Genomic DNA, 25,416 nt, shown 5'->3' on the forward strand with positions numbered 1-25,416 from the left:
GCAGCAGGCTGGGCAGGTTCCCAGGAAAGTGAGAAGTTCTCTGTCCTATGCATGGCTTCTGGGCCCCAGAGCAAACCCAGCCACACTCTTCTGCCCTAAGCCATATCTCCCCAGGGTTTGCCTGCTGTGGGTCATTAACTGGCCCTTGGCACAAAAGTGGGGCCCAGCTGCCTTGCCAGATAACTGGTACTCAAGTTCTTGACGCAGCCTGCACGGATACCCATAGGCAGAGACCCTGCTCCTAGGAAAAGGCAAGGTGCCACCCTCTCACATCCCTGTCAAAGCTCTGTCGGCAAAACAGGGTGTGCTCCAGGATGTCTTGCCAGTGTCTGAGGCACGTGCCTCCTCCCCAGCCCTGGAGTGTCCCTTTCAGTCACCTCACCCTGCTGCTTTGAGGGAGGCCTGAGACCCAGGTCTTAGGGCACTGTCAACACAGCTGTCAGCAGCCAAAAGCAGCAAAAACAGAGCATGGACAGTCAGAGTTCCCCTCTCTAGGGCCCAGGACTGAAAGACTTTCTTTGGGCTGGCTTGGAGTCAGCATACTTTTTCATCTTCGTACTCCAAACTGAGAAGCAGTGATTCGCCCTTCATGGAGAAAAGTTTGTGCTCAAGTTCTGCAGAGTTGGGACAGAAAGCAAAGGGTAAGTCTGGCTGCAGCCCTGATGGAACTGGAGTTCAGTCCCTGCCAGCCCACACAGGAGTCCTTGATGCAGATGAGAGTGCCACAGCCAGGCGCGCGAAGCCTCAGATCCCGCTCCTCCTTGGGGAGCCCAGGATCACCCTCTGAGATGCCGCGTGCTATCTGAGTGGCTCAAGCCAGCTCGACATGGCAGAGCTTTCTGGGGAGACAGGGCTGCATCTAGAGAGGTTAGAGAGAAGGTGGTGACCATTGACACGGTCCTATGCACACTTACTGTGCAGAAGTGTGTAACCACAGGGCACGGTTCATGGAGCCAGCGAGACCCCAAGGTAAAACAAGGAACAACAGAAACACAAGAGAGAGGCATCTGTGAGAGATGGCCAAGAGAAGTTTGACAGTCCTAAAAACACACAGCATGCTTTGAAGGTGATTGTTTTCAACAAAATCTAGTCTCAGAAGCAGAGGCCGGTGGGGCCTCCCTAGACCGGAGGGTTCAGCCCCAGCGCTGACATTAACTAGAAGTGGCTCTTTCTAGATTGGTGCCCAGAAAGTTCCCTGGCTGCCTGCCTCTATGGATAAAGACTGTGGCCAGAGGAAATGACTACCAAGCATCTCCACGCTGCTCACGTGGGCAATTTCAGACCCCACAGGTCTTCAGGGGCAGATGACGGTCAAGAAAATGGTGGTTCCAGGGCTCCCGCCGGAGTTCCCCTGGTGCACTGATGTTTCCACCTCCCACGTCACCTCAGGAATCGCCCTACGGTGCCTCTGTCACCATCTCTGATGATTTACATTTACGAAGTCAGGGATGACCAAGCTCAAGACAAAATGTGGACCTCCACTTAGGGTAGCTCTCGTGGGACATTGTCAAATCGCGACCAGTGGCTCCAGCACTGGCCTAGGACAGCCACGATTCTTTGGTCAACACCCGTGGAATCTGGGTGCCTCTAGCCCTGTGTCCCAAAGACAGAGGGGCGAAGCAGAGCACAAGAGGGATTGGAACCCAGAGCTCCCCCAAGTCTCCCGTCACCATCAGAGCCCGCTGTTGGTCTTGCCGGTGTCACAGTCCATTACATCCAGACAATTACATCTGATTCCTCCAGGGGGATTCTGGGCAGGGCCACTATGGGGGGAGGGCAGAGGAGGTCCGGGAGGTTTCTAAATGAACTCGCCTGTCGGGAAATCCTATTACAGGGCTGCGGTGTTAGTGACCCTGACCTCCCCTGTCCCTGAGCAAACCCAGTCTCCCTGGGGCTTCGGGAGGGCTGTCTGGGCTGTGGTTTCCTTCTCCCCCACCAGCCAACTGCCGACAAGCCAGAGAGAGAGGAGAGAGCTCCTCAGCGCCCTGAATGTGGCCACCAACTGCGTCCTAACGTGCTCATGTGCACACACGCTCCCGCATGTCCTGCCCGCTGACTTCAGGGGACCGGCAACCCTCAGGGAGATGGAAGCAGGCCCTGGAACCCACTTTCTCCAAGAGAAGCTAAATGAGACACATTCTTCTCTACTTTTGAATCTTACAGATTTCTCCTCTCTACTCCCCCAGGCTTATAAAGTGGCTCATCTCCACTGCTCAAGCTGACAAAGGCACAGAAACCGTTGAAAGGTTCAAAGTGTCCCTTGGGTTTCCAGGCATGAAGGAATTTACATGTAGGTGGAAAATTACCAAGGAAAGGCGTCCCCACGTGGGGGTGGGAGGTGTGAAGAGACAGCCAGGAAGGAGAGACCATCTCTGGGAGAGGGCAGGCAGGTGTCTGCATGAGCAGAACTGGGGGAACTGCCCGGGCAATGTAGTGGGATGGCCACCGGACTCCCAGACACCTCACAGGAAGAGAGATGCTTTGGGGGTGGCTCTGCCCTCCTGGAGGACTTGTGAAGGCCCAGCCAACATCTAGAGCCGGAACAGGCATGGCTGATCTGACAGTCCCCTGGAAAAGCCACATAGGTTCCCGGTTAGGGTCATGCACCCTGAGTCCCAGCCCTGACGCACAGGCTTGAGCAGGGACTGGGGGTCATGCAGGCTTGACTATGCTCCTGTGGACAGCAGTAGCACCCCTGGTCTTCCAAGGACAGTACCAGGGACCTGGCTGGTGCAGGCCAGCTACAGAGAAGGTGGCTCTTTCCTGTGACACCGGACAGCCTGCCCTCAGCTTTCAGCCCCTCTCCCCTGCCCAGAAGCTTTCTTGGGTTTTGCATCAGCTAGGGAGCCATGTTGTTGCTCAGGATGGCTCAGGGCTGCCCTGGTGAGGCCTTCCCACAGCCCCAGTCTCTACTCAAGATGTGATGATGCTCCAGATACCTGCCTGGTTCTCAGTCCACCTAGCTGCCAGCCTCCTTCCTACCCTCAGTCACACTGGTCCATCCTGTCTCCAAATCCCACAAACCCAAGAATTCTCAGGGCTCTTTCTTCTGGACTCCAGTCACATAGATGGTCCTGGTCTATACCCACCTTATACCGGGGATCTTGGCCTTTTAAAAATTGCCCGGGCCACACACCAGACTTACGCATCACACTCTCAGAAGGAGGCACGTTGGGAGAATCCTCTTTGCCTACTCAGACTTCCAGCTCGCAAAGACCCTCACCCCACCCTCCACCACCATTATCACCACCTGCCTCAAGGCAGGCCATGTGAGCCACACCTTTCAAACAGGTGTTAACTGTCCCTGCTGAGAGGCAGTGGCTCACTCCTATGTGCTGTTCTCACTGGTTACACACAATAGTCATGGAGCTGGCCTAGCCAGGTGCAGGAGGGTGATGATCGAACATTCAAGACTCCTGCCAGGTGACCCGTGTCTCTGGAGGTGGAAACCCCACGCCACCTTCATTCTGAAATCATATTCCCTTAATAAGAGTGATACCAAGCTTGAGAACAATGACACCTAGCAACACGCAACACAGCATGACTTAGAAAACACTCACATATCCATTAAATGATTCCACAGATTTATATCCCCTGAGAAGGAGGCGGAGAAGACAGAACTGCCAGTGAAAAGAGACTTCTTCCCTAAAACAACCAGCAAGTTCACAGCAGAGCCAAGGCCAAGACCAGCTCTTGTCTCAAAGTTAGGGCTCTCCCACCTGGACACACCCTTTCCCCCACGCACTCCAGCTCCAGGCAATGAAGTGACAGCTCCAGGCAATGAAGGCATGGACACCATAGCTTGGCACGTGTTCTCTGCAGCAGTGAGCGAAGGCCATCCTGGGCCAGGGGGCAGAAAGGCAAGAGAAGATGGCGGGGAGGATGATACACAGCGTTGTCATTTTCTAAGTTCCTAGTGTGGCTTGAAGAGGCAGGCTGAGGAGGCAACTCCTTCTGGAAAGGGCTATGTCCAAGGGCTATGTCCTGGAAGGCAAGGCCAAGCCCTCATGTGGCAGAGAGGGGCTGATAATAGTTAAAAGTATTTCTTTTAAAGATCAATCTGCAAGCTCCAAAAACTTGCTTGAGAAAACCAAATAGCCAAAGACAGCTTTCCCGGACATGCAAGATAGGAACCAATTCACAACGTTAACCCAAATCCTCTCTTTGTGAAGTTATTGGTTTACAACCCCTGCTTGTTACGCCTATCCTGGAGACCATTCGTTCTTTGAAAATCTGGTTTTGCTAAGTACAACCTTATAAGCTCCAAAGAAAATGTATAGTCACACAACCCAACCCCCTCCCTTACCTAAGGTATAAGACCCCTCTCCTTCCTTTCCAGGGCGCTCAGCCTGGGAGCATTAGCCCGCTGAGTCGCACTGGCGCTCACAAAACTGCTACTTCCTGAGACAGCCTCGGTGTCAAGGCCTCTCTGTTTTTCAGTAACACTCAGGGAGCTCTCAGGGTGGAACAGATCCAAGCCCATGGGCACAGGGCTCCAACCAGGATCTGGCTGCCCAGGGACTGCCACAGCACCTGGGACCTCTCCATGGACTCCCATACGGGGCACTGCAGCCGCAAACCTCTAACAGACAGATAAGGGTACCCCTGCTCGGCTCCTCCTTAAAAAGGTCAGTCCTCGCCCCGTCACCTTCCTCGTGGTCCAACCTCAATGAATGGAATATTTCAGGGTTCACAGCAGAGAGGAAGTTTGCTGAGGGCCATCTCAGCCTCCTGGCCCAAAAAGAGTGGGTTACACGGGACCTCCATGGAGAGTTGAGTTAGCCGTCACCATCAGCGAGGGAGGGGAGGGGCAGGCAAAGCTGTGACCTCTCATCAACCCACTCTGCTATGGACACAAAACCTGGAGCTGGGGTCGATGGGTCATTTTCCTAGTCAATAGCAACTTCATAGAGATGCATGACGGGGTCAGAGCCACTGGGCAGGGGAAGGTCAGGGGCCGATGTGTTTTTGCCTGATGGGCCCGGTCTGTGAGTGCACAAAAGGTGAGTCAGAAACAAGTCTGAGGCCATGGAGCCCTGCAGGAATGCGGAGCCACTGACCGCACATCGTGATGCCCAGTCCTCCCCTGGCCTCCTCCGCTTACCTTCCACCTCATGCCTCTCACCAGCCTCCCTCCTCCCAGCCAGAAGAGCTCCAGGCCAGGACACTCTTGGCTGGCTGGGCTGCCTAATTGGTCTCCAGGTGCCTCTGCACGACCCAGCAACTGGCCGCCATGACTTTGACAGAAGAGGGTTGAGCAGAAGCAAAGCAAAAGCCCAGAGAATACGGTTCCCTGCCCAACATGAAAGTCTGTTGCTCCTTGGATGGACTGAGAGGCTATCGTGCTGAGGGATCTATCACAGAAATGAAGAACGGAGTACCATGTGTTCTCACTCATAAGTGGACCTTGAACAATGATCATAATACTGTAAGAAAGGGATTGGCAGTAGTGGGAAACTGCCAGGGGAAGGGGGGTGAGATTGGCAGTTGAAGGAAACTGCCAGGGGAGAGGGGGCACATCTCATCAACAAGGGTACCTGCATAACGAACATTTGTATACCTAACCCTGAATTGTACCCCACATCTTCAAAATAAATTTATTAAAAATAAAAAGTCTACAGCCGGGCTCGGTGGCTCAGCCTGTAATCCCGCGCCTTTGGGAGGCTGAGGTGAGTGGATGGCCTGAGCCCGCGGGGTTCGAGACCCGCCTGGGCAGAGAGACCTCATCTCTACAATAAATCTTTTAAAAAATCAGCGGGGCATGGTAGTGCATGCCTGTAATTCCGGCTGCTCGGAAGGCTGAGATGGAAGGATCGCTGAAGCCCAGCAGGTGAGGCTGCGGTGGCCGGGAGCGGCCACTGCACTCCAGTCTGGGCGACAGAGTGAGACTCCAACTCAAAAAATAAAAAATAAAAATAAATAAAAAAAAATAATAAAAAGTCTGTCATTCTAGAAAAATGGCCAGAAGCAGAAAGGTTATTCTTTCCACCACCCTGCAAAGTCCCAGCTTCGCATACCCAGAAAAGAACATGTATCCAATCGACACAACTGTACAAATCACAGAATCATCCAGGCTTCACCCAGCCAGGGCTGGGGACACCAGTTCTCAGGGCTGTGCTGGGAAAGAGTAGCTGCCGGCGGCTCGTGGCTTCTCACTCACAGCTTTCTGGCATCCACTATTTTCTCCTGCTGGTCCTGGCCTTGTGAGAAATGGGTATTTTAAGTAGGCCACACTGAAGCTCCCGTGAAGGTACATGGTGCCTGCCTGCCAGCACAGGGAGAGCACCCCAAATCGGGGGGAAGTCTTCCCCTGAAGACACACCATGGTCAATGGAATATTACGCAGCCATGAAGAAGGACAAACATATCGACTTCATGGCTACTTGGATGGATTTAGAATTGATCAGACTCAGTGATCCATCACAGAAACAAAGAACAGGATACCACATGTTCTCACTCATAAGCGGACGCAGAACATTTAACATAACACTTAAGAAAGGGATTGGCGGTAGCAGGATACTGTCAGGGTAGGGGCTGGGGGGTGGGGTGGAAACATAACATCAGCAAGGGTACCTGATCTCAAACTAGGCAAAGTGGGGACCAAAGGTAGGCCCAAACTTTACCTGTCCACATGTATTCCTGAATTGTACCTCATGTCTTTAAAACAGAATATTTTTAAAAAAGGAAGAAAACACACCATGGGGACTCAGTCACTCCGCATGCACTGTCCATCCCCCACCCAAGGGTGCAGCGTCCTCCCGAGGTCACCATCTATGCCCGGGGGCCTCCACCTTCCCGAGGCAACCCTGTGCGAGGCCTTGGCAGGCAGGTCTGACTCAGACATCAAGGTCCAGTTACCATCAGAGTCAAGGGCCAAGAACTCAGGGGTTGCCCTTCCAGGGCACCGAGAGCAGTCAGGCTGCTGGGACACGGGATCCGCAATGCCACCTGATTTTGCACTCTCCATGCTCAGAAATGCCACCCCAGTGTGGCTGTCTGTGCCTCTGAAATGGCAACGTGAGGGTGCCACGGCTCCCCATTGCCTCGGCCCTCCAGTGAGTTTGCAATAAGCGGTTTGTCAAGTCAGGCTGGGTTCACACCAGCTGGAGATTAGGAATGCCCACCAAAACTCCAGAGGGGCTGGAGCTGGGACAGAGGCTGGGAAGAGAGAATGGAAAGAAACAACTTGGATTTACATATTTGTCCCCACAGGCCATCCCAGGACAGCCACGGGAGGTGACTGACCAGCAACACAGACAGCAACCCCCCCCAAAGAGAAAAGTTCCAATTAGCCCAGAGAAATGAGAGCCTGTTCCCAGAGTCCCAATTAAATCAGAACCAATCAACGCTTGCTCCGGTTCCTGCTGTTCTGCTCAGGATGTAATGAGAAAGCCGAGAAGGCCGGCCAGCAAGCACGGGGCAGCAGTCCCCGGGAGCCCAGTGAGATCACTCCCGCTCTGCTGCGGGCGTGCCTGGCAGCCACTGTACCTGCACCTTTAAGAACTCACTCATCCCGTGCCTTGGTTTCCACTTAGACCCTGACAAACGCCCAGGAGAGCGACCCCTTCCCCAACCATCGGGACAAAGAGGCACGCTGTGGGACCGGGCTGGGCAGGTTTTAAAAGTGTCTGCATTGATTCGTCCCCTGTGTTTCCACCCCATCCATCACGGGTACCACAACCAAGAAATCCAATAAAGACACAAAGGCACAGCCCTCCTCTCAGCAGGCCTCCGAAAGGCTGTGTGAGCACTCGGCCCAGGCAATTAGCTGAGTCCAAAGGATCGCAGAGCTGAAGGGCGTTTGCAGTCCTGGGGCGGGCACCTCACTGCAGGTGGCCGGGGAGCAAGGTGAGTGGGGAATTAAACAGGCATAAACTCCTCCGGCGCTCAGGCAGGGTGGTGGAGGTGATGCCAGACAGGACAATCAGCAGGAGGCTCACAACAGAGAATACGGAGCCAATACCGTCCCCGAGCCCCCCAGAGACCGACCAAGGGCAACCCTAGGGACAGGTCAAGGTCAGGGAGGTCATTTCTGAGGTCCACGTGAGAAGTCTTTTTCTTCAAAGAATCGGAACCTTTGAAGGCCACAAGCAAAATGCTAGAAGGGAAAGCAGTCTTCTCTTTCCCAACCCCGAATCCCGCCATGTTCAGCTCCCCTGCACTTAGGCAAAACACAAGCTGTGGGTGAGGCCCTCCAGACCCTTCTGTTCACTCTTGGAGCCGACTCAGCCTCAAGCATTTATTGCCACATGTTGGCCATGGGCCCGCGGACTGAGGAGACCCGGCGTGAGCACGCAGTGTCCTGACACCCCCAGACTGCAAAGTTTGCATCACTCTGTGTTGCTCAGAAGCAAAAGTTAATACAGTACATGATACAGTCCCATTCCCACCTCTACCAGCTTCATCTCCTTCCAGGGCCTGGCATGAAGCCTCTGGAGAAAGACAGCCAAGCCACAGGGCTTTGAGTTAATGAGCTCCATGGGTTCACTACCAAGTTGAGTGCTGTGGGAGCTGGACAGAAATGAACTAAAATATTTTCCAAATTCAGTCACTTCTCAATTACCCTTGAGTGCCTTGACCATGGCAACCCAAATTCTCCATGCCCAAAGCTCGGGGCTGGGTGTGTGTGTGTGTGTGTGTGTGTGTGTGTGTGTGTGTGTGTATGTGTGTGAGAGAGAGAGAGAGAGAGAGACAGAGAGAGAGAGACAGAGAGAGAGAGAGAATGAGACGCCAAACTAAATATAACCAACTGGCTATTAAGTTATTTTCCACTGTTTGGAATTCACCCCACCTCTTCCTCCAACACCAATAATGAATACAGACAATCTGGTAGGACACATTTGGAAAATGATCAGGCCTAGCACTGGGGATGAAAGCTCTCCAGAGCTTTCTAATAAGTTCCTATATGGTCCAGAGCTAGAGGGGGGAACCTTGCAGACCCTCGCCCTGCCCCAGGTGGCCGGAAGCAGAGGCCTCAGGAGACCCCCACGGCTTACCCTTGCAGGCCACGCTGTTCTCAGGCTCATAGCCAGGCTTGCAGGTGCATCGCCCGATGGGCCCCATCCACTCCCCATCCCCGTTGCAGTAGAGTTTGATGGGCACGTCCACTTCCTCTGCGTTGGGGATGCACGTGCCCCGAGCAATCACCAGAGATGTGCTCTCCGCTCCTGTCATGGTCTCTGGAAACACTGCAAAATTCTGCACAATGCTGGGACACTTTTTGAAGAAGACACGGACAGAGAGGAGAGACATACAGGCTCCGTAATCCTGGAAAGCAAGGTAAAAGCCATTCCGCGTCAGAGGCCCAAAGCTCCTGACCTCTGTGTTGACTTTCATCAGCCTCCCCCCGAAGTCCACCTGGGAGAAGCTCTCATCGGCAGCGATGGTGTCCACTTTGAGGTAGGGCGCCTCAGACCAGAAGGCTGACTTCTTGGTGGCGATGACAGAGTCCGTCTCGTAATAATATAGGTTGAAGGTCTCCTTGCAGGAGCCCGGGACATTGGGAAGGCTGCTGCAGTCCCTCACAGTGAAGCGCATCTCCGTGTAGATGCGGTGGGCGCCCCGCCGGTTAATGAACGTGGTCAGCAGCCAGTTGTTCTGGTTGGGCTCGAAGACGTTGCACACCTGGTAGGTGCGGATGGTATTCAGGGTTTCATCGTAGCCACTGACTTCTTCCCACTGTACCACGCAGGCCGCAGGCACACATGCAAAACACAAAACAGGGAGTGAGAGGACTGAAAGAGGCGGAGCAGAGAGAGTCCTGGGCTAAGGGGGGCTTAGGCACGTATCATCTGGCTGCTTGAATGGAGAAATGAACACACCTACGCCCGACCGGACGTCAAAGCTCTCCTTGTGAGCCAACTCCCCATTTCTCCGCAGCCCGCCCCAAACACAACAGACTTCATCTGAGAAAGCCTTCCCTCCTCTGACCCCAAACTCTCATGCAGCAACTGGGTCTTATTCCACCCCTGGGGACATCAGGGACTTCCTTCCTCACCTCCACAGCCTCTGCTCTGAACAGAGACTCCGTGGAGGAGGGGTCCAGTGACACGACGCCCCCACCTTGAAGAGCCCCGCCTCTGAAGCGAATTTCTTCATTGTGGTGAGACGCCTTTGTGTTTCTGAAAAGCACATGAACTGAAAGCTTTTCAGAGTTTCTCGACAGACTTGGGTCCTCATAAACTCTGGCTTTATAACATCCATCTCTCTAAGAGACCCAGACTGTGAAACTGATAAGCGTGGAGGCAGCTGGGACAGACCCGTAATGAAGCAAATTACGCTCCTTTGTGTGCAAAGATTTCAAGCAAAGCTGTGATGGTGGGGAACCAGGGGCGTGATACTCAGGGAGTACAGAAAGTGTCTTAATGAGGGAGAGGCAATCACAACTCCCCTCAGAAAAGGGAGCTGTCACTTGTCGCCGTCCTGGACCTTGGAGGAAGAGGGTGGAACAGTGCACGCCAAGGGACATCACTCAGTCCTGCCAACAACTTGGAGAACTAAGTACTATCACTGCCCATTTACAGAGGAAAGACGCCCCTCTCACTGGGCTGTAGGAGGAGGCAACAGCCACTAGAAAGAAGTGCTTGGAAAGGCCAGGGGAATTCCCCTAAGATCTTCTAGATTATTTCAGTCCTGGGCAGTGGGGGCTGGAGTGGGGAGAGAGGTCTGTTAAGATAGAGCTTCCTTGACTGAGCTTTCTGGGGCCAGGGTCAAGGAGGGTTGCTGGGTCCTTCTTTCCTCCGTGTGCTGGAGAGATAAAAAGCTAAGGACGCAGCTGCCCACCTCTGAGACCTCAGGACCTGACCTCAAGAATTGAGGGTGGTCCCGGGAATGAAGGTCAAGTTACACTGTGTTTGCCTCAAATAAATAAGGGCAAGAAGAAATGAAACTTCTGAAGAGAACGCGAATTAAGATCCTTGATTGTGTGATATAGGGGACCAAATCGTACCCATTTTTTTTTGTGCCAACTGCTCATTATTTACAGTGTGGAGTTTACATATGTACACTAGAATTCTTCATCAGCAGAGCTGAAAACCAACTCGGTGTGGAAAAGAAATACACCGCTATCGCCTCCTGTGGAGACAGGAACAGGGAGGCAAGGTGTCCTTTCAACTCCTGCCAGGGAATCCAAAACCAGGCGTAGTGGAGGGGACAGGCACATGGCCCTGGTCATCTGGGTCTGTAAGGTGACCTCCCTCGTGGCCACTCCCGTCGCCTGGGTCCCTGCCACCAAGGCACCCAAGGTGCAGTCTAACCAGGCCTTCCTGGCCCCCGGCCCCTCTTGGGACCACCAGAGTGTCCATCCTCTCGCCAGCCTCAAGTTCCATGGCCTCCCCTTCCAGGATCCTTGTACCCGTTCTGAGGCACAGAGGCCAGTCGCTGCCCAGACGTCGCAGCTCCTGCCACAAATCACCCAGCGCCGCATCATCTGTCCCTTGACTCTACCAGTTTCATCTCCTTCCAGAACCTGGCATCGTGCTCCTGGAGAAAGACAGCCAAGCCACAGGACTTTGACTTAATGAGCTCCATGGATTCAGTACCAAACTGAGTGCTGTGGGAGCTGGAACTGCCCACACCATCCATGGTCATCAGCACCTCTCTCCGCTCCACCCTACCTTCCATAGCACCAATGCTTTTAACTTTCCCAAACCCACTACTCCGGTGCCCACTTCCAAGCCTGCTCTCATGCTGAGCGTCCCACCCAGGATGCCCTTGTGAACTTCTCTGGCCATGTTCCTCCAGCTCTGCGAAACCTCCCTGGTGCTCCCACGGCTGGACTGGACAGCCCCTCTTGGACGTGCTCTGTGCCCTCACATCACAAATCCCTCACTCCACATATACGAAGGTGTGCACACCGACACTGGGTTGTCTTCTCCAGGACTCGGTTGAGCCCTGCCAGAGCCATGGTCCATCACTGGAGTGTCACCTCCACAGCCCATATGGCACCTGCAAAGGGCATATTGTACATGGGATGGGATCTCCCTGCTCCCAGGCCCCATCAGGTGGCCACCAGGGGAGAGAGATCTCTACCCCGGGCTTGGCGGAGTATAAATTCACACTGTCATATGCCACCTGGACTCAGCTTAATTTCTTATTGATCTTGGGATCTAAAAGAACTGCTTCTTCTTCTCCTTGAAGACTGTGCTACGTTCTATTTAAATGTGTTTATTAAAGTTATGTTGTGCTTGCCTGTTTTTTAGAACTCAAAACCAGATATATTAGGGTGAAGAAGTCTCGGGCAGTGTGCCAGTCAAAAATTTCAGACCTCCTTCCCTTTCCCTGACAGTTTTTTTTTCTTTTTTTTGAGTTGGAGTCTCACTCTGTCGCCAGACTGGAGTACAGTGGCCGCTCCCTGCCACCATAGCTTCAACCTGCTGGGCTCCGACGATCCTTCCATCTCAGCCTTCCAAGTAGCCGGAATTACAGGCACACGCTACCATGCCCGGCTGATTTTTGGATTTATTGTAGAGATGAGGTCTCGCCTACCCAGGTGGGTCTCGAACCCGTGGGCCCAGGCCATCCACTCACCTCAGCCTCCCAAAGCGTGGGATTACAGGTTGAGTCACCGAGCCCGGCTCCCTGACAATTTTAAAGCAACGTTGTCCCAGTTGATCCTCCATGACTTTTGAGGGAAGGGAAATTTTCCTTTACTGTTCTGCAATTGTTTACCTGCAGTGGGCATGATCCATTTCTGCAGCTGGGTCTCCTCTATCGACATACAGCTGAGGCATTTAGGGTGGGGGCCCTGTCACAGCCGGAGTTCGTGACCCACCCACGACAACCACAGCTCTGCTGTGGCAGACTGAAAGACCCATCCAGAGCGTCTCACCTTAGCACTGAGACCGTCACCACCAGCAGGTCTTTACATAAACAGAAGGAGGATTTTCACCGTCGCGGAGCTGGGATATTGAGAACATTTATCTTAGAAAATGACACTGATTGGTATTACAAGACCTGACCGAGGTAATTGTTTCAAACATTAACCTTTCCGAGTCTCAGTTTTCTCATCTGTAAAACGAGGAATCACACTGGGTGACCTCAAGTTATAAAATTCTACAGATCTAATTGATTCCATGACAGCTCCTGAGGGAGGATCAAAGCAAATTAGAGGGAATACAGTTGTACATTCAAAGGGAAAGAGGCGGCGGAAACAAACTCCCTGTTGCTTGGGGAGGGCCATCGCCGAGTTCCACATTAATTTCTCTCCCTCCCTCATTCTTCTGTCAGCAGGTGCTGCAGGGCTGAAGGAATCGGTGATCAGAGTGGGCCACAGGAGGTACCAAGCAAGTGGCAATTAAGATGGGGGGCTTGGAAGAAAGAAGATTTTGGCCAATCGGGATGCGGGTGGAGTGGCCGTCCCAACAGGGAAGGACAAACATTATTATTTGCTTATGATACTCAGAATCAGTCTCACTGCTTTCGAACTTATACCTCGTTCATTCATCAACAACAAAAAATATTTACTGAATGCTAGTTTGATGCCAGGCATTCCATTAGCCACTGGGGACACAACAGTATGAAGCTTATAATCTAGTGAGAGAAACAGGAATTAGAAAATGGTTATTAAGATAACTAAGGAATTACAACCGTGCTCACCGCTGTGAGGGAAAATTACAGGATGCCGAGAAGGGGAGGGTGCCCCTTGAATACAGGAGATCATCAAAGAAGAACTTCCAAGTTGAGAGGGGATAGATGGGGAGAAGTTAGCCAGGAGGAGTATGTATTTACTCAGGGAAGAGGGAGGGCAGTGCATCGGGACCCAGGGAAGATAAGTTACAAGGACCCCATGGGTGGAGAAAAGCGAACTGGTGCCACTGAGGGATGACAGCTAGGTGACAGTCCTCGAAAGCTGGAGGTGACAGGAGTAAGATGGAGGGGAAGATGAATCCAGTTGAGAATCTTGAATCGTGTCTTGAGTGCCACTATACGTCATAACTCAAAGGGTCAGAGCTGAGTTTTGGTTTTTTGGTTTTTTTAGTTGGAGTCTCACTCTGTCACCTAGGCTGGAGTGCAGAGGGCACGCGCACAGCCGCCCCAGCATCGACCTGCTGGGCTCAGGTGATTCTTCTGCTTCAGCCTTCCAAGTAGCCGGAACTGCAGGTGTGCGCTGCTGTACCCGGCTAATTTTTTTTATTTACTGTGGAGATGGGGGTTCTCGCCAAGTTGCCCAGGCTGATCTCGAATATGTACATTGTCTCCATGGTTTCTTTAGTACTTTTAGGGTTTCATTTTTAATATTTAAACCTTTGATTCGTCATAAACTTGTCCTGGAGTATATGGTATAAGATATGGGTGCAAAGTTATATTTTTGTGTAGTTTTGTTTTGTCTTTTTCCCAGATGGCTACCCAGCTCACTACAATTTTTAAAATGATTCACCTTCACTTGGCAATTCGCCAAGGCTTGACTCAGGCAAGCCTCTTGTCTTGGCCTCCCAAAGTGCTGGGATTATAGGTTTGAGCCACTGCGCCCAGCTCCAAGCTGAGTTTTTAAAAGCTCCCTCTGATGGGCTGTAGAGACTGGACTGGAAGGAAGCCTGAGTGCCTGGGCAGGACAGCCGGAGGTCGTTGTGGGGGCCGAGGCAAGGGGTGATGGGAAGTTGGGACTGACGGGTGGAACCTGGAGAGATATTTTAAGGGAGATTCTCTAGGCCCTCACTGAGCTGAGTGTGGGGAGACAGACCAGACCCAGGGGACCTGTGCTCCCAAACACTCTTTCAGGCATCAGTCCTGCCTTTCCAAGCAAGCTTTAAATTTCCCAGTCCCCGACCTGTCCCCTCTCTGTTTCCTTAAAAAAGGGGGGCTTTTGCCAGTCTTGCATATGTTACTCCACAGACCCCCAATTTCCTGTTCAGAGTCACATTTCTTTTCCCCGAAGGTTGTGCTTGCTCCAGTTCCTGCAAAGTCCTCTCACTGCCTGCCCCAAAGCCGATTTCCCAAAGGTCTCCATTCAGTGACCACGTCTCAGCTCCACTTCCAGGCATCATGACATATTGACTCCTGTGTTCTTTCCTGTAATCATCTCCTCTCACTAAAACGATGGCAAGACACCAGGTTTGCCAAAAATTAAAAAGATGAAATGTCAAGAAAGTAGGGAAAAGGACACTGCCCAAGCCCAGTGGTGGGAGTATAAACTGGTGAAAAAATGGTGAAATCTTACAGAAGCCAATTCAGTAACTTCTTTCAATATTGAAAGTGTTGGCCAAAACAGAAATTACTGTGGTGAAGGTGAATCATTTTAAAAATTGTAGTGAGCTGGGTAGCCATCTGGGAAAAAGACAAAACAAAACTACACAAAAATATAACTTTGCACCCATATCTTATACCATATACTCCAGGATAAGTTTATGATGAATCAAAGGCTTAAATATTAAAAATGAAACCCTAAAAATACTAAAGAAACCATGGAGACAATGTATATATACTCATTATGGCATGAAACTCAGAAGCCATCAATGAACATATTGTGAAATTCAGATCTATACTATTTTTTAAAATCTGACAGAAATAATCATAAGCAAAATTAAAAGAGGGGAAGAAGAAAACTTAATGGAAAACAAAATTATAACTTACCATAGATAACGTGTCAGTATCTCCTAATATATAAAGAGAACCTATATATCAACAACACAACAGAAAAATGGGCAAAGGATACCAACAAACTTCACTTAAAAAGAAACAGCTATAGCTCTTAAATATATGAAAAGACGCTGAATCTCACTCATTAGAACAAAAATGGTAATGAACCACATTATGTTTTTCGGGGGGTGCCAAAGAAAAATGTTTGCTAGCACACTGTGTTTGAGAGGGTGTGGGAGATAAGAATTAGGAAACACAGCTGAAAGAAATTTATCAAAATTATACCGGGCCTGTAATCCCAGCACTTTGGGAAGTGGAGGCAAGAGGATTGCCTGAGCTCAGGGGTTCTAGACCAGCCTGAACAACATGCCGAGACCTTGTCTCTAAAATAAATCAAAAACTTAGTTGGGTGTGGTGGCACATGCCTGTGGTTACAGCTACTTGGAAAGTTAAAGTGGAAGGTTCACCTGAGCCCAGCAGGTCAAGGCTGCGGTGGCCGTGAGCACTGCACTCCAGACTGGGCAAAAGAGTGAGACTCTGACTCCAAAAAAAAAATTACAACTGCATGCACTCTTTGACCCAAGACTTCCACTTCAAGGATACTCCGTCAGACACTCACGTGTGAGAAATCAGACACATACCAAGTGATGACACATACCAGTTACCACCACCTACTCCAGGGCTTTATCAAGTCCCAGAAAGCCTAGAGGTGAATGCTTGGTTCTTGGACAATGCAGTACCCCCCTTCTCAGAATTTGCTCTGAGTGGGACTTCTGGGAGCTCAACGTAGTCCTGGTGGAAAGAAGAACCATTCGTTGAGACTGAATTTCTCACCAATGAGTGTGATGGGGGCTTGGAGTCGGAAATAATTTGGCCAAAAGAAAATAAGAGCCAGGATGTTGCGTGTACATTCATGTGTTGGGTAGGCTTTACCTTTATTACATGCCAGTCTGATTGTGGACTTCCTTTCTGGGATGGGATCAACTGGACTCTTTAATATGGCACTTACGACCCTTTGTTAATGTTCATCCACGGGTGGATGCACGCACAAAATGCGATGTGCCTATCAGCAGAATACTATTCGGGAATTTGAAGAAGAATGAAGCACTGGTATGTACTACAACATGGTGAGTCTCTCAAGCATTATGCCGAGGAAGCTGTGTGTCTCAGAAGACCACATATTGTGTGATTCCATATACATGAAATCCTCAGAAAAGACAAATCTACAGACAGAAAGGTATATTAGTATTTGCCTGGGGCCAGAAATGAGAACGAGGAGTGGCTGCAAATTGGCACGAAGAATCTTTTTTAGAGGGTGATGAAAATGTTCTAAAAGGAGATTATGGTGATGGTAACCAATGCTATAAATTTACTGAAAATCACTGAGTTAACATTTTAATGCACTTGAAACGAGCAAATTTGTGGCAGGTAAATAATGTCTTAACACAGCTTTTTAAAAAGTCCTTTGTTATCTGGTCCAGCCTACACCTCAACACTCCGGCAACTCTGGTGTGGTCTCTGTTATCCACATTTAGCATGCTTGTGGAGACTTCATGCCCCTGCTCATTCTGTCGCCTGTACCAAGGATGCCCCTCCCAGCCCCTTATTCCTGTATCCCAAGTGTTAGTATTTGCTCTGTCATTGGCACCGAGAGGGCATTGGTGGCCAAGGAAGCATCCCCACCACTGAGGCTGAGGGCTTGGGGGGTCCAAAGACAGTTTCAGAATCTTGGGCTCAGAACTCCATTCCAGAACCCCTCGATTTTCCAACCTGGAGGTCATTCAGAGAGTCAACAGGCCACAAGTGCCCCTCACATCCCACACACCGCCCCGTCACCACAACGGGTCATTCTTCCAGAACAACCCGTATCCTTCCTCTCTGGCCTGTCTCTTGCATTCCCTTGGTCAGGGCCCTGCAGCTGGTATGACCTTATGCCTGGCCCACCTTTGGGCCAGCAGACCAGGCAAGAGACATCAAGGGCCCAAACAAGTGCTGGACACAGAGGCCAGGCCCATTTCCACCCCTTGACTTTGTTGCTGATACTCTGACTAACCCTAATACCCTTCCTCTACCTCACATCCATCCCATCTAAACTGAGCCAGAGAACCGATGTGGCTTGGAAGCCACTACAGATGATATGGACGAAGGCCTTCTGTTGACAGAGGGCAAGCTGAAGCTCTGAGACATTCCACAGCCGGCCAGAAGTCAGAAAGCTGACGGGGGCAGGGCTGAGTTCTCTCTGCGGCTCCCTCCTTTGGGGAGGCCCGAGTCTCATTTCCGCCACGACGCCTCTCCCAGTCTATATATTCATCTACCATTTTTCGGAATGCTTAAAGCATGATTGAGTTTATTCCACGCAATTTAGCATTTGATAACATACTGCTTTGAGCTATTCTTTAATTGCTTCCTGAGTGTGACTCTGGTTTCTCCTGCCAGGCTGTGAGCTCCTTGAGGACAGGGAATTATGTCTGGACTAATTTATTAGTTCATTTCGACAAGCAAAATAATTCCATGTGTTTAGCTTCACAATGCTGGCATCACACAAGCGCGCTTTCTTCGGTCATGTCTGGGATCCGTGGAAGACACGGGTTTCTCAGAGCGCCACCCTCCCTCCATTTTTGTCTCGCTTTACATTCTGGGTTATCTCATCCCCACACGAGGCTTCCACCACCACAGGGGCATCACCAGCTGGAACCCTCCCCAGTGCCCCAGACGTGTGTGTTCTACAGCTTACCAGATACCTCCTACTAGCTACCTGGGATTGGCCACCTGCAGGCCTGACGCAGTCTCACCTCTGTCCCAGGACCTGGACCACCCGGTTGCCCATGCCAGATGTCCAGGAAACACTCTGGACTCTGCCTCTCCATTGTCCTCGGTCCTGCTTCCCATCCTGGGCATTAACCACCAAATCCCATGTCTTCCGCCTCCTTTGCAGGCCTTCTACTCAGCCCCCACCCCTGGCCCACTGAATTCCCTTTGCTCTCCCATAACTCTCAGTCATTCTCCTGAACTCCCCTGCCCCTGCGAGTTTTCTAAAACATAAATCCATCTCCCCCATGCACCTGCCCTAGAGGGCTGGGACTGTGTTGGGTACCCCTCCACATTCCCAGTGCAGACCCCACAAAACATGCTGGAACCCTGAAGCCACGAGAAAGGCCCCACCTGCACCTTGACTTCTCTGCCCTCTCGGCCCCGGGGTTCTTTGCCGGGACTTACTGAAGGTGTCACCAGGCTAACCTGTCTTTGGAAAAAGAAGAAACAAATCAGCCTGGCGCAACCAACAGAATATTAACAGCCTTTGAAAGGGCACTGTTATTGAGGCAAATGGGCCACCTGTCCTTGAGATAAGCATAATAAAGGAAACAATGACACCCATTAGAAAGTACTTGTTCAGGCTTTCAGACCATGACGTTGATGTATGAGAAAGACACTTTTAGGTCCCTCCAAGATCTCGGTTTGTTAGACTTGCCTGTTGGAAGTCAGCTTGCAGATCTATTGCTGGAGTGCCTGTTGACATTTGGACGGTGCATATTGACTGTCTGCAGTCTGGAGCGTGTGTGTGTGTGTGTGTGTGTGTGTGTGTGTGTGTGTGTGCGCGCGCGCGTGATATGTGTGTACATGTATGTATGTAGAGTGTGCTACCAAAACTCATTTATCCATATAAATAACAGATAAATTATTTCAAAACCACTGTCAGGGGCTCTACCCGCAACACTAGAACAACCTTCAGAAACTCTGACCTATTATTTATCCCCCAAGAGTGACTTTGAATCTAAGAAGCAGGCAAAGGTCATGGGCAGCCAAATCTGACAAAGGAGATGAATGGGCAACTAACAAATGATATCATTGGTCAAAATGAAGAGCCGCTACCAAATGAAGTGAAGAGGTGCGAGCCGATTCCACTCTGCTTCTGAGGACAGTTGCAAGCATAGAACTCTGGCAAGATTTTTGACAGTCGACCCCGTCCTGGGCCACAGGATTCCCACCCCCTGCAAACCCACCGCTCCCCAAATGCCCAGCCACTACCAGGCAGCGGCATCATAACAAAGTCCAGGAAGAAACCTTTTCCAGGGGGTCTGGACACCTTTATTTAACACAGGGATAGAAATAAACGAAACAGGCTTCGTGGCCTCTGCTGGTCTAACAAGATCCCTGCTGTTCGCACTTGTTTCTGACCCAACTCATTTAATGCATTTATTTAGTAGAGACTTGCAGATCTACTATGTCCCCAAGCGGTGTTCCAGGAGTGGGTCATAGGGGAGTGAAGAAGAGACAAAATCCCTGCTCCCACGGACCTCGTATTCTAAGTCAGCCCGAGGATGAATGAGCAAGCAGATGAATAATGTAAGGCGAGCAGCTTTAAACACCGCGGAGCCGCAGGTAAGGCAGGAGGTGGACAGCTGGCAGTGGGGACACCAGGGAGCATCTGGAGCATCTCCCCTTGAGCGGAAACCTGAATGACACACAGCCGGGCTGGAGAGGCCCAGGGAAGAGCATTCCAGGCAGGGGCAAACAGGAGCAGACTCTCCAGGGCGAGAATGTGCCGGGCACACTGCCGGAAAGCCGGGAGGCCAGCGAGGCCGCAGAAGAACAAACAGCAGGAGGACAATGGAAGGAGATGAGATCGGAGCGCCTGCGAGGCCAGGTGGACTCCACCTCCGCCAGTTACAGCTCTGGGATCCTGGCAACTTTCTGAGCTTCGATTGCCTCATTTGCAAAAATACTCTCTGCCGTGCCGAGGGTTGTGAGGGCTGAAAGACCACGGGCGTTAACTCATCGAGAGCGCCATGCTGCCCGTAACCACCACTGCCTGAGCACCTGTCATTTTCATTCCTATCATGATTAATGATCATCACCCTTACTGTGTCAACCTCAGGATTCACCTACAGCTGAGTCACCAAGGTGTGGAAACCACCCAGTTCCCAGATAAACCATCTTACCTTTGATCAGCAGAATGCAGGGACTAAAGGGTGAACTCCCTGTCCTTACAGACACAGGGCTTCCTCTGAGTTGCTTCACCATGAGATCTCTTGCCCCAAGCACACAATCCCTGGACCACCAGCAGCCAGCAGCTCAGACCACAAGGAGACAAAATTGGACACAGGTCCAGTTTTTGGTCCCATTCCACAGTCTGCATTGGGGCACAAACTGCTGTTTTACAAACAGTTGCTGCCACCATGTTCTGGGGGACCATCATGGAACTTCCGTGGCCTTGCCCCATCAGGGGAGATGGTAGTCCCTCTGAACAGGAAGTCCATCAGAGCCTGGGCAGCACACAACTGCATGGAGCCCACATGAGGCTCAAGATTCTTGTGTGCTACAGAAGTTCAAGGCTGAGCTGAGGCCACCCCTGCCGAGCCCTCCTCACCAATCAGCCTGGACCCCGAGGACAAAGCTCCTGTGTAGACAGTAGACTAACTAAACTGGATATCAGACAAATGAAAGGGCTAATTAAAATGTAAAATGCAGTCTGGGGGCATAAATTCCTACAAGCCCGGAGGGACCCACTACTTAGTGCACCAGCCAACCAAGGTAGTGGCTTCCACAGTGGGTCCCCTGGGAGCTGCGGGCACCAGCTCACCACCCGACATTCTTTATTTACGTCCCAGATGGGCCCCCATTCACTAGCATGGCCCAGTGGGGTGTGCCAAGGAGAAGGGTGGTTGATTCAAGGTCAGCGTTACTTCTGAAAGCTCAGCACCCTGAAAGGGCTTCTATGTTGCCATGACACAAAGCAACAATTTCCCAAACTGTGGATTCACAGCCAGGACCCTCCTTGGGGAATGGGGAGTGAGGCGCAAACCTGGGACACAACAGACATGGACACATGACTTCCCAGAGCAGTCTTTAAGGGCAGAGCCTCACAACACCTAGGAGGGTGGAGAATGTGGGGAAACATCATGGGAGGCAGAGGAAATGGCAGCAGGCAGAGGACTCTAGGACGGCCAGAAGAAAGTGTCAGAAAAGGGCAGGGGTTGAGAAGCACTGCTCTAACCTGGCCCCACCCAGAACCTGGATCATGGTGGTCTCTGGCTTTGCACAGGGCTTAGGATCACAGGCTGTGGAGTCAGGCAGATCCAGCTGTGACCAGAGGCAAGTCTTTCCACCTCTCCAAGCCTTGTCTCCACCTCGGCAACACAGGGATACTTGCGGTACCTATCTCGTGAGGTGGCCATGAAGGTTAAACGTGACTTAGGTCTGTGAGGTACTTAAACCCAGGTGGGAGCCCCTTGGAGCCAGTTACCGTGGATGTCTGCCCTCTGGAGACACATGCATAGCCTCTCTCTGAGTTACCTTTCCTTGCAAGCCTCAGTGTCCCTCCACAAGGTGTGTGACCTACAATGCTCTCCTGTGCATCTATCACTGGCATATGCGGGTGTGGGTGTGGGTGTGTGTGCAGGTGCGTGCGGTTGGGGTTCCTGGCCGTGGCTCTCCCTTGGATACGCCCATCCTTAGAAGGCCCTGTGTGCTCAGGGACCCCAGGGCTACAGAATTACACTGCCAGAGGGCAAGGCCGTGGGCCTGAGGTCCTGAGCGTGATCATCCACTTGCTTCCTGGCACATTTCACATCCGGGTTCCTGCCAAACGACAGAGAAAACGCAGCAGGCTGGTGCCTGGAGTGGGACTCCCTGTCCGCACCCCAGGCCACGGTCACCTCTACCAGGCAGCAGCACAGAGTACCAGGCCCTGCCTAGAGAGGGGGCCTCTGCCATTATGACAGCTGTTGACACTGCAATAGTGACAAATTCATGCTTCTGACAGGATCCCTTTAAATAATTCACAGGGAGCTAGGGATTAAGACACAGTTTCTCTCTGTCTCTGTAGAGATTTAAAACACCTCCAGCTGGGGTATTTAAAGAGCAAATAATGGGCCAGCCCTCTTGGGTCTCCCCTCCCCCTTCCCTCCTCCTTCCCATTTCCCAAATTCACCCCCATCCCACCAGCCAGTCCTATAACAAGGAGGTCCAGAAAACAAGAAAGGGGGGGGGAAAAAAAAGGAGGGAACCAGTGCTTGGCTGGTCACTATGGCAACAGTGGCAGAGTATTCAGCTGCCATTATCCCAGTGCCTCACACATGTGATTATCTTAAGCTGTTGATTGAATGTGGTTCTCACTGGTGCCCAACATGGCCTTGTCGCCCAGCTGATTCATACAGCTATGCCCAGACCCGGGCTCCATGGAGAGAGGAACAGAGAGTCATCCCTAGGAGAGACTGATGGCATTTCCCTTCAGCTTGGAGGGATTTCTGCTTGGAATCCACAGCAGAGGCCAGCCTGAAGCTGGCCCACCACGCTGGGTGACAGGCTGGGGAAATGGCTTCTCATTCCCTGAGCTCGGGGAGCTCTGCCTGAGCCCTGCTGACAGAGGCCAGCGAGGGCTGCCCTGGAGACCAGATAGGCAGCCACGGGGGGAGGAAGGGGCTGGGTCTCTGGCAGGCACTCCTGGCTTCATTCCCATTCTCAGGGTGGAAGATATTGCCATCTCAGGGTGCAAGAAAGCCACATCTGCCCTGGGACGAGGATACCCCCTACATCCTTTCTGTCCTCCGCAGCCAGGTGAGAATGTGACTACCACGTTGGCCTACTAAAGTCCCGCCTCTTTTTCCTGGGATGGCGGCTACTGGAGCCTGGTTCTAGGAAGGCTGTGGAGGCCTCTGCCTTCTTTGAGAAGAATTATCTCATCCCTTGGCCTCCTGGACTCGGCTTTTCGGGTCCACAAGCAGTCTTTGAAGGTCAATATCCCCGGTCAACTCCACCAGACACACTCTAATTTTTCCATTGCTGCCTATAAAATCCACCTCCCAGATCACACCTATCGTGGCAGATGTGGCCAGGCCAGCCCCACGCACAGGGGGGCTGCATTGCCTGCCATTGGCACCAGGACTGCTCCTGGTACCAACTGTCAGTCTGGCCTTCCTTGCACTGCCATCCTGCGATCAGCCACACACAGGTATCTACCGCCCGCCCAAGGCACTGCCCCCAGGGCCACCCTGGCTTGTGGTTGCATAACGAACCCTTCACGCCAAACGCAAACGCAGACCACGACCACATACTGTGTTGGTCTGATGGCAGAGCTTTCAAAGAAGTTCCAACCTTGCCTTCCACATCAGCCATGTTGGCTGTCCTCTGCGGCCCTGGGAAATGTGTTGGACATGCCTCGTCTTCTCCAGAAAGAGAGGTGAGTGGAGCGAAAGGCATAAAGATGAGAGCACACCATGACAGGACCCCACCCTCATGCCATCACCGGAGAAGCATCTCAGATGGAGAAGGACTTATTCGGTTCAGCCAAGCTGACATGAGGCCACTGGATGGGACAAGCCCGGTCCCTAGGGTCCCTTCACAGCTCTCTCTTCTCAAAATTCCTTTCCCAGGGCTCCTCACTTGGTGAACGGTTTCCAGGACTGAGGGGGTGGGAGCTAACACCCCTGCCGCCCCCAAGGCTCCTCCATCACCCTCCGGGCACGCCATCCAGAGGACCGCCTGTAACCCCCTACGCAACTCTGGCCACAGCTCCCACCCAGGCTCCTCCTGGACTTGCTACTCTCTGCCCCGAAACCCCACATGTCACAAACTACCTGCCCTCCATCTCCCACAGAGCTTGCTTTAAGAAATGATTCACAGCCGGGCTCGGTGGCTCAGCCTGTAATCCCCCGCCTTTGGGAGGCTGAGGTGAGTGGATTGCCTGAGCCCGCAGGTTCGAGACCCACCTGGGCAGCGAGACCTCATCTCTACAATAAATCAAAAAATCAGCCAGGAGTGGTAGCGCATGCCTGTAATTCCGGCTGCTTGGAGGCTTGAGGTGGAAGGATCACTGGAGTCCAGCAGATTGAGGCTGCGGTGGCCGGGAGCGGTCACTGCACTCCAGTCTGGGTGACAGAGTGAGACTCCCAAAAAAAAAAAGAAATGATTCACCGTGCTCGCCACGTTCATCACTCCCTGGTCTGTGGCTTTCACCGCTACCCTTTAACTTGGTGGAATATGGGGAACATCTGCCCCACGCCCACCCCATTCGCTGGTTTCTCAACAATCCATGACTCTGAGGTCCCTTCCTCGCACTCCTTCTGAAGCTGAGATACTGAATTGAGCTTCATGGCCAGACAGGCCTGGGGTCAGGCTCAGCGACACCCCTACCCGGTCCTGGAACTTTGGATAAAGTCTCTGAGCCTCAGGGATCCCCCTGTAAAGCGGTTGAAATGCCACCCGCCATGCAGGGTCCTGGTGAGATGTCAGTGAGGTAATACAAGGAAAGCTTGGTTTCTGGTACACAATCTGTACTTAATTAATGGTGGCTATTAGTGGTAATAGCTATTATTGATAATAACAGGGCGTACTCTCTGATGATATTCACGAGCAAACCACAGCCTGGCAGAAGTGCTGGAAGGTAGATCTTGTGTCTCCAGGGGGCCCTCGCAGTTCCCACCCTCATCCCATGCAAGTTAGGCCTCTAGAACGAGACTCCTTGCTGTCACTAGCACTGGTCAGGGCAAGTGGTATTGCGCTGAGCTTTAGCGTTGACAAGAAAAGTAAACACAGATCAATCCTGCCAACCACTCTGTAAATAAGATCTTGTTGTCACCCATGTTATAAAGGCAGCATGTGGGCTCAGCGAGGTTAAAGAACTTAGCAGAAAATGGAAGTAAACCCAGGACATCAGATGCCAACCCTGGGGCTTCCTCCCTTCCACACTGGAAGTACAGAGGGACTGCGGCCACATGAGTTGGACACTTTGGGCCGTAACTGACGGTAAGGCATCCCCCAGGGCTGTGCTGTCCCCCAGAGGCTCAGTCTACTTTCCTGGAGCCAGGCTCAGAGCCCACATCTTTTTTTTTTTTTTTTTTT

At 51.9% G+C, this 25,416-nt stretch overlaps 1 protein-coding gene across 1 annotated transcript in view; it reads right to left on the reverse strand.

Annotated features, from left to right (window-relative positions):
• EPHB1 (EPH receptor B1) overlaps positions 1 to 25,416 on the reverse strand; it is a 311,624-nt gene that overhangs the window by 275,110 nt on the left and 11,098 nt on the right. Inside the window, exon 2 of the mRNA XM_021715103.1 lies at positions 8,997 to 9,678. Within this exon, the coding sequence (XP_021570778.1) occupies positions 8,997 to 9,537 (541 nt within the window). The 5' untranslated portion in view covers positions 9,538 to 9,678. The remainder of the gene's footprint in view (positions 1 to 8,996; positions 9,679 to 25,416) is intronic.

This window comes from Carlito syrichta, unplaced genomic scaffold (genome assembly GCF_000164805.1).
Source record: "Carlito syrichta isolate Samal-C Ts95f unplaced genomic scaffold, Tarsius_syrichta-2.0.1 Scaffold306659, whole genome shotgun sequence".
In the NCBI taxonomy this organism is placed as follows: domain Eukaryota; kingdom Metazoa; phylum Chordata; class Mammalia; order Primates; family Tarsiidae; genus Carlito; species Carlito syrichta.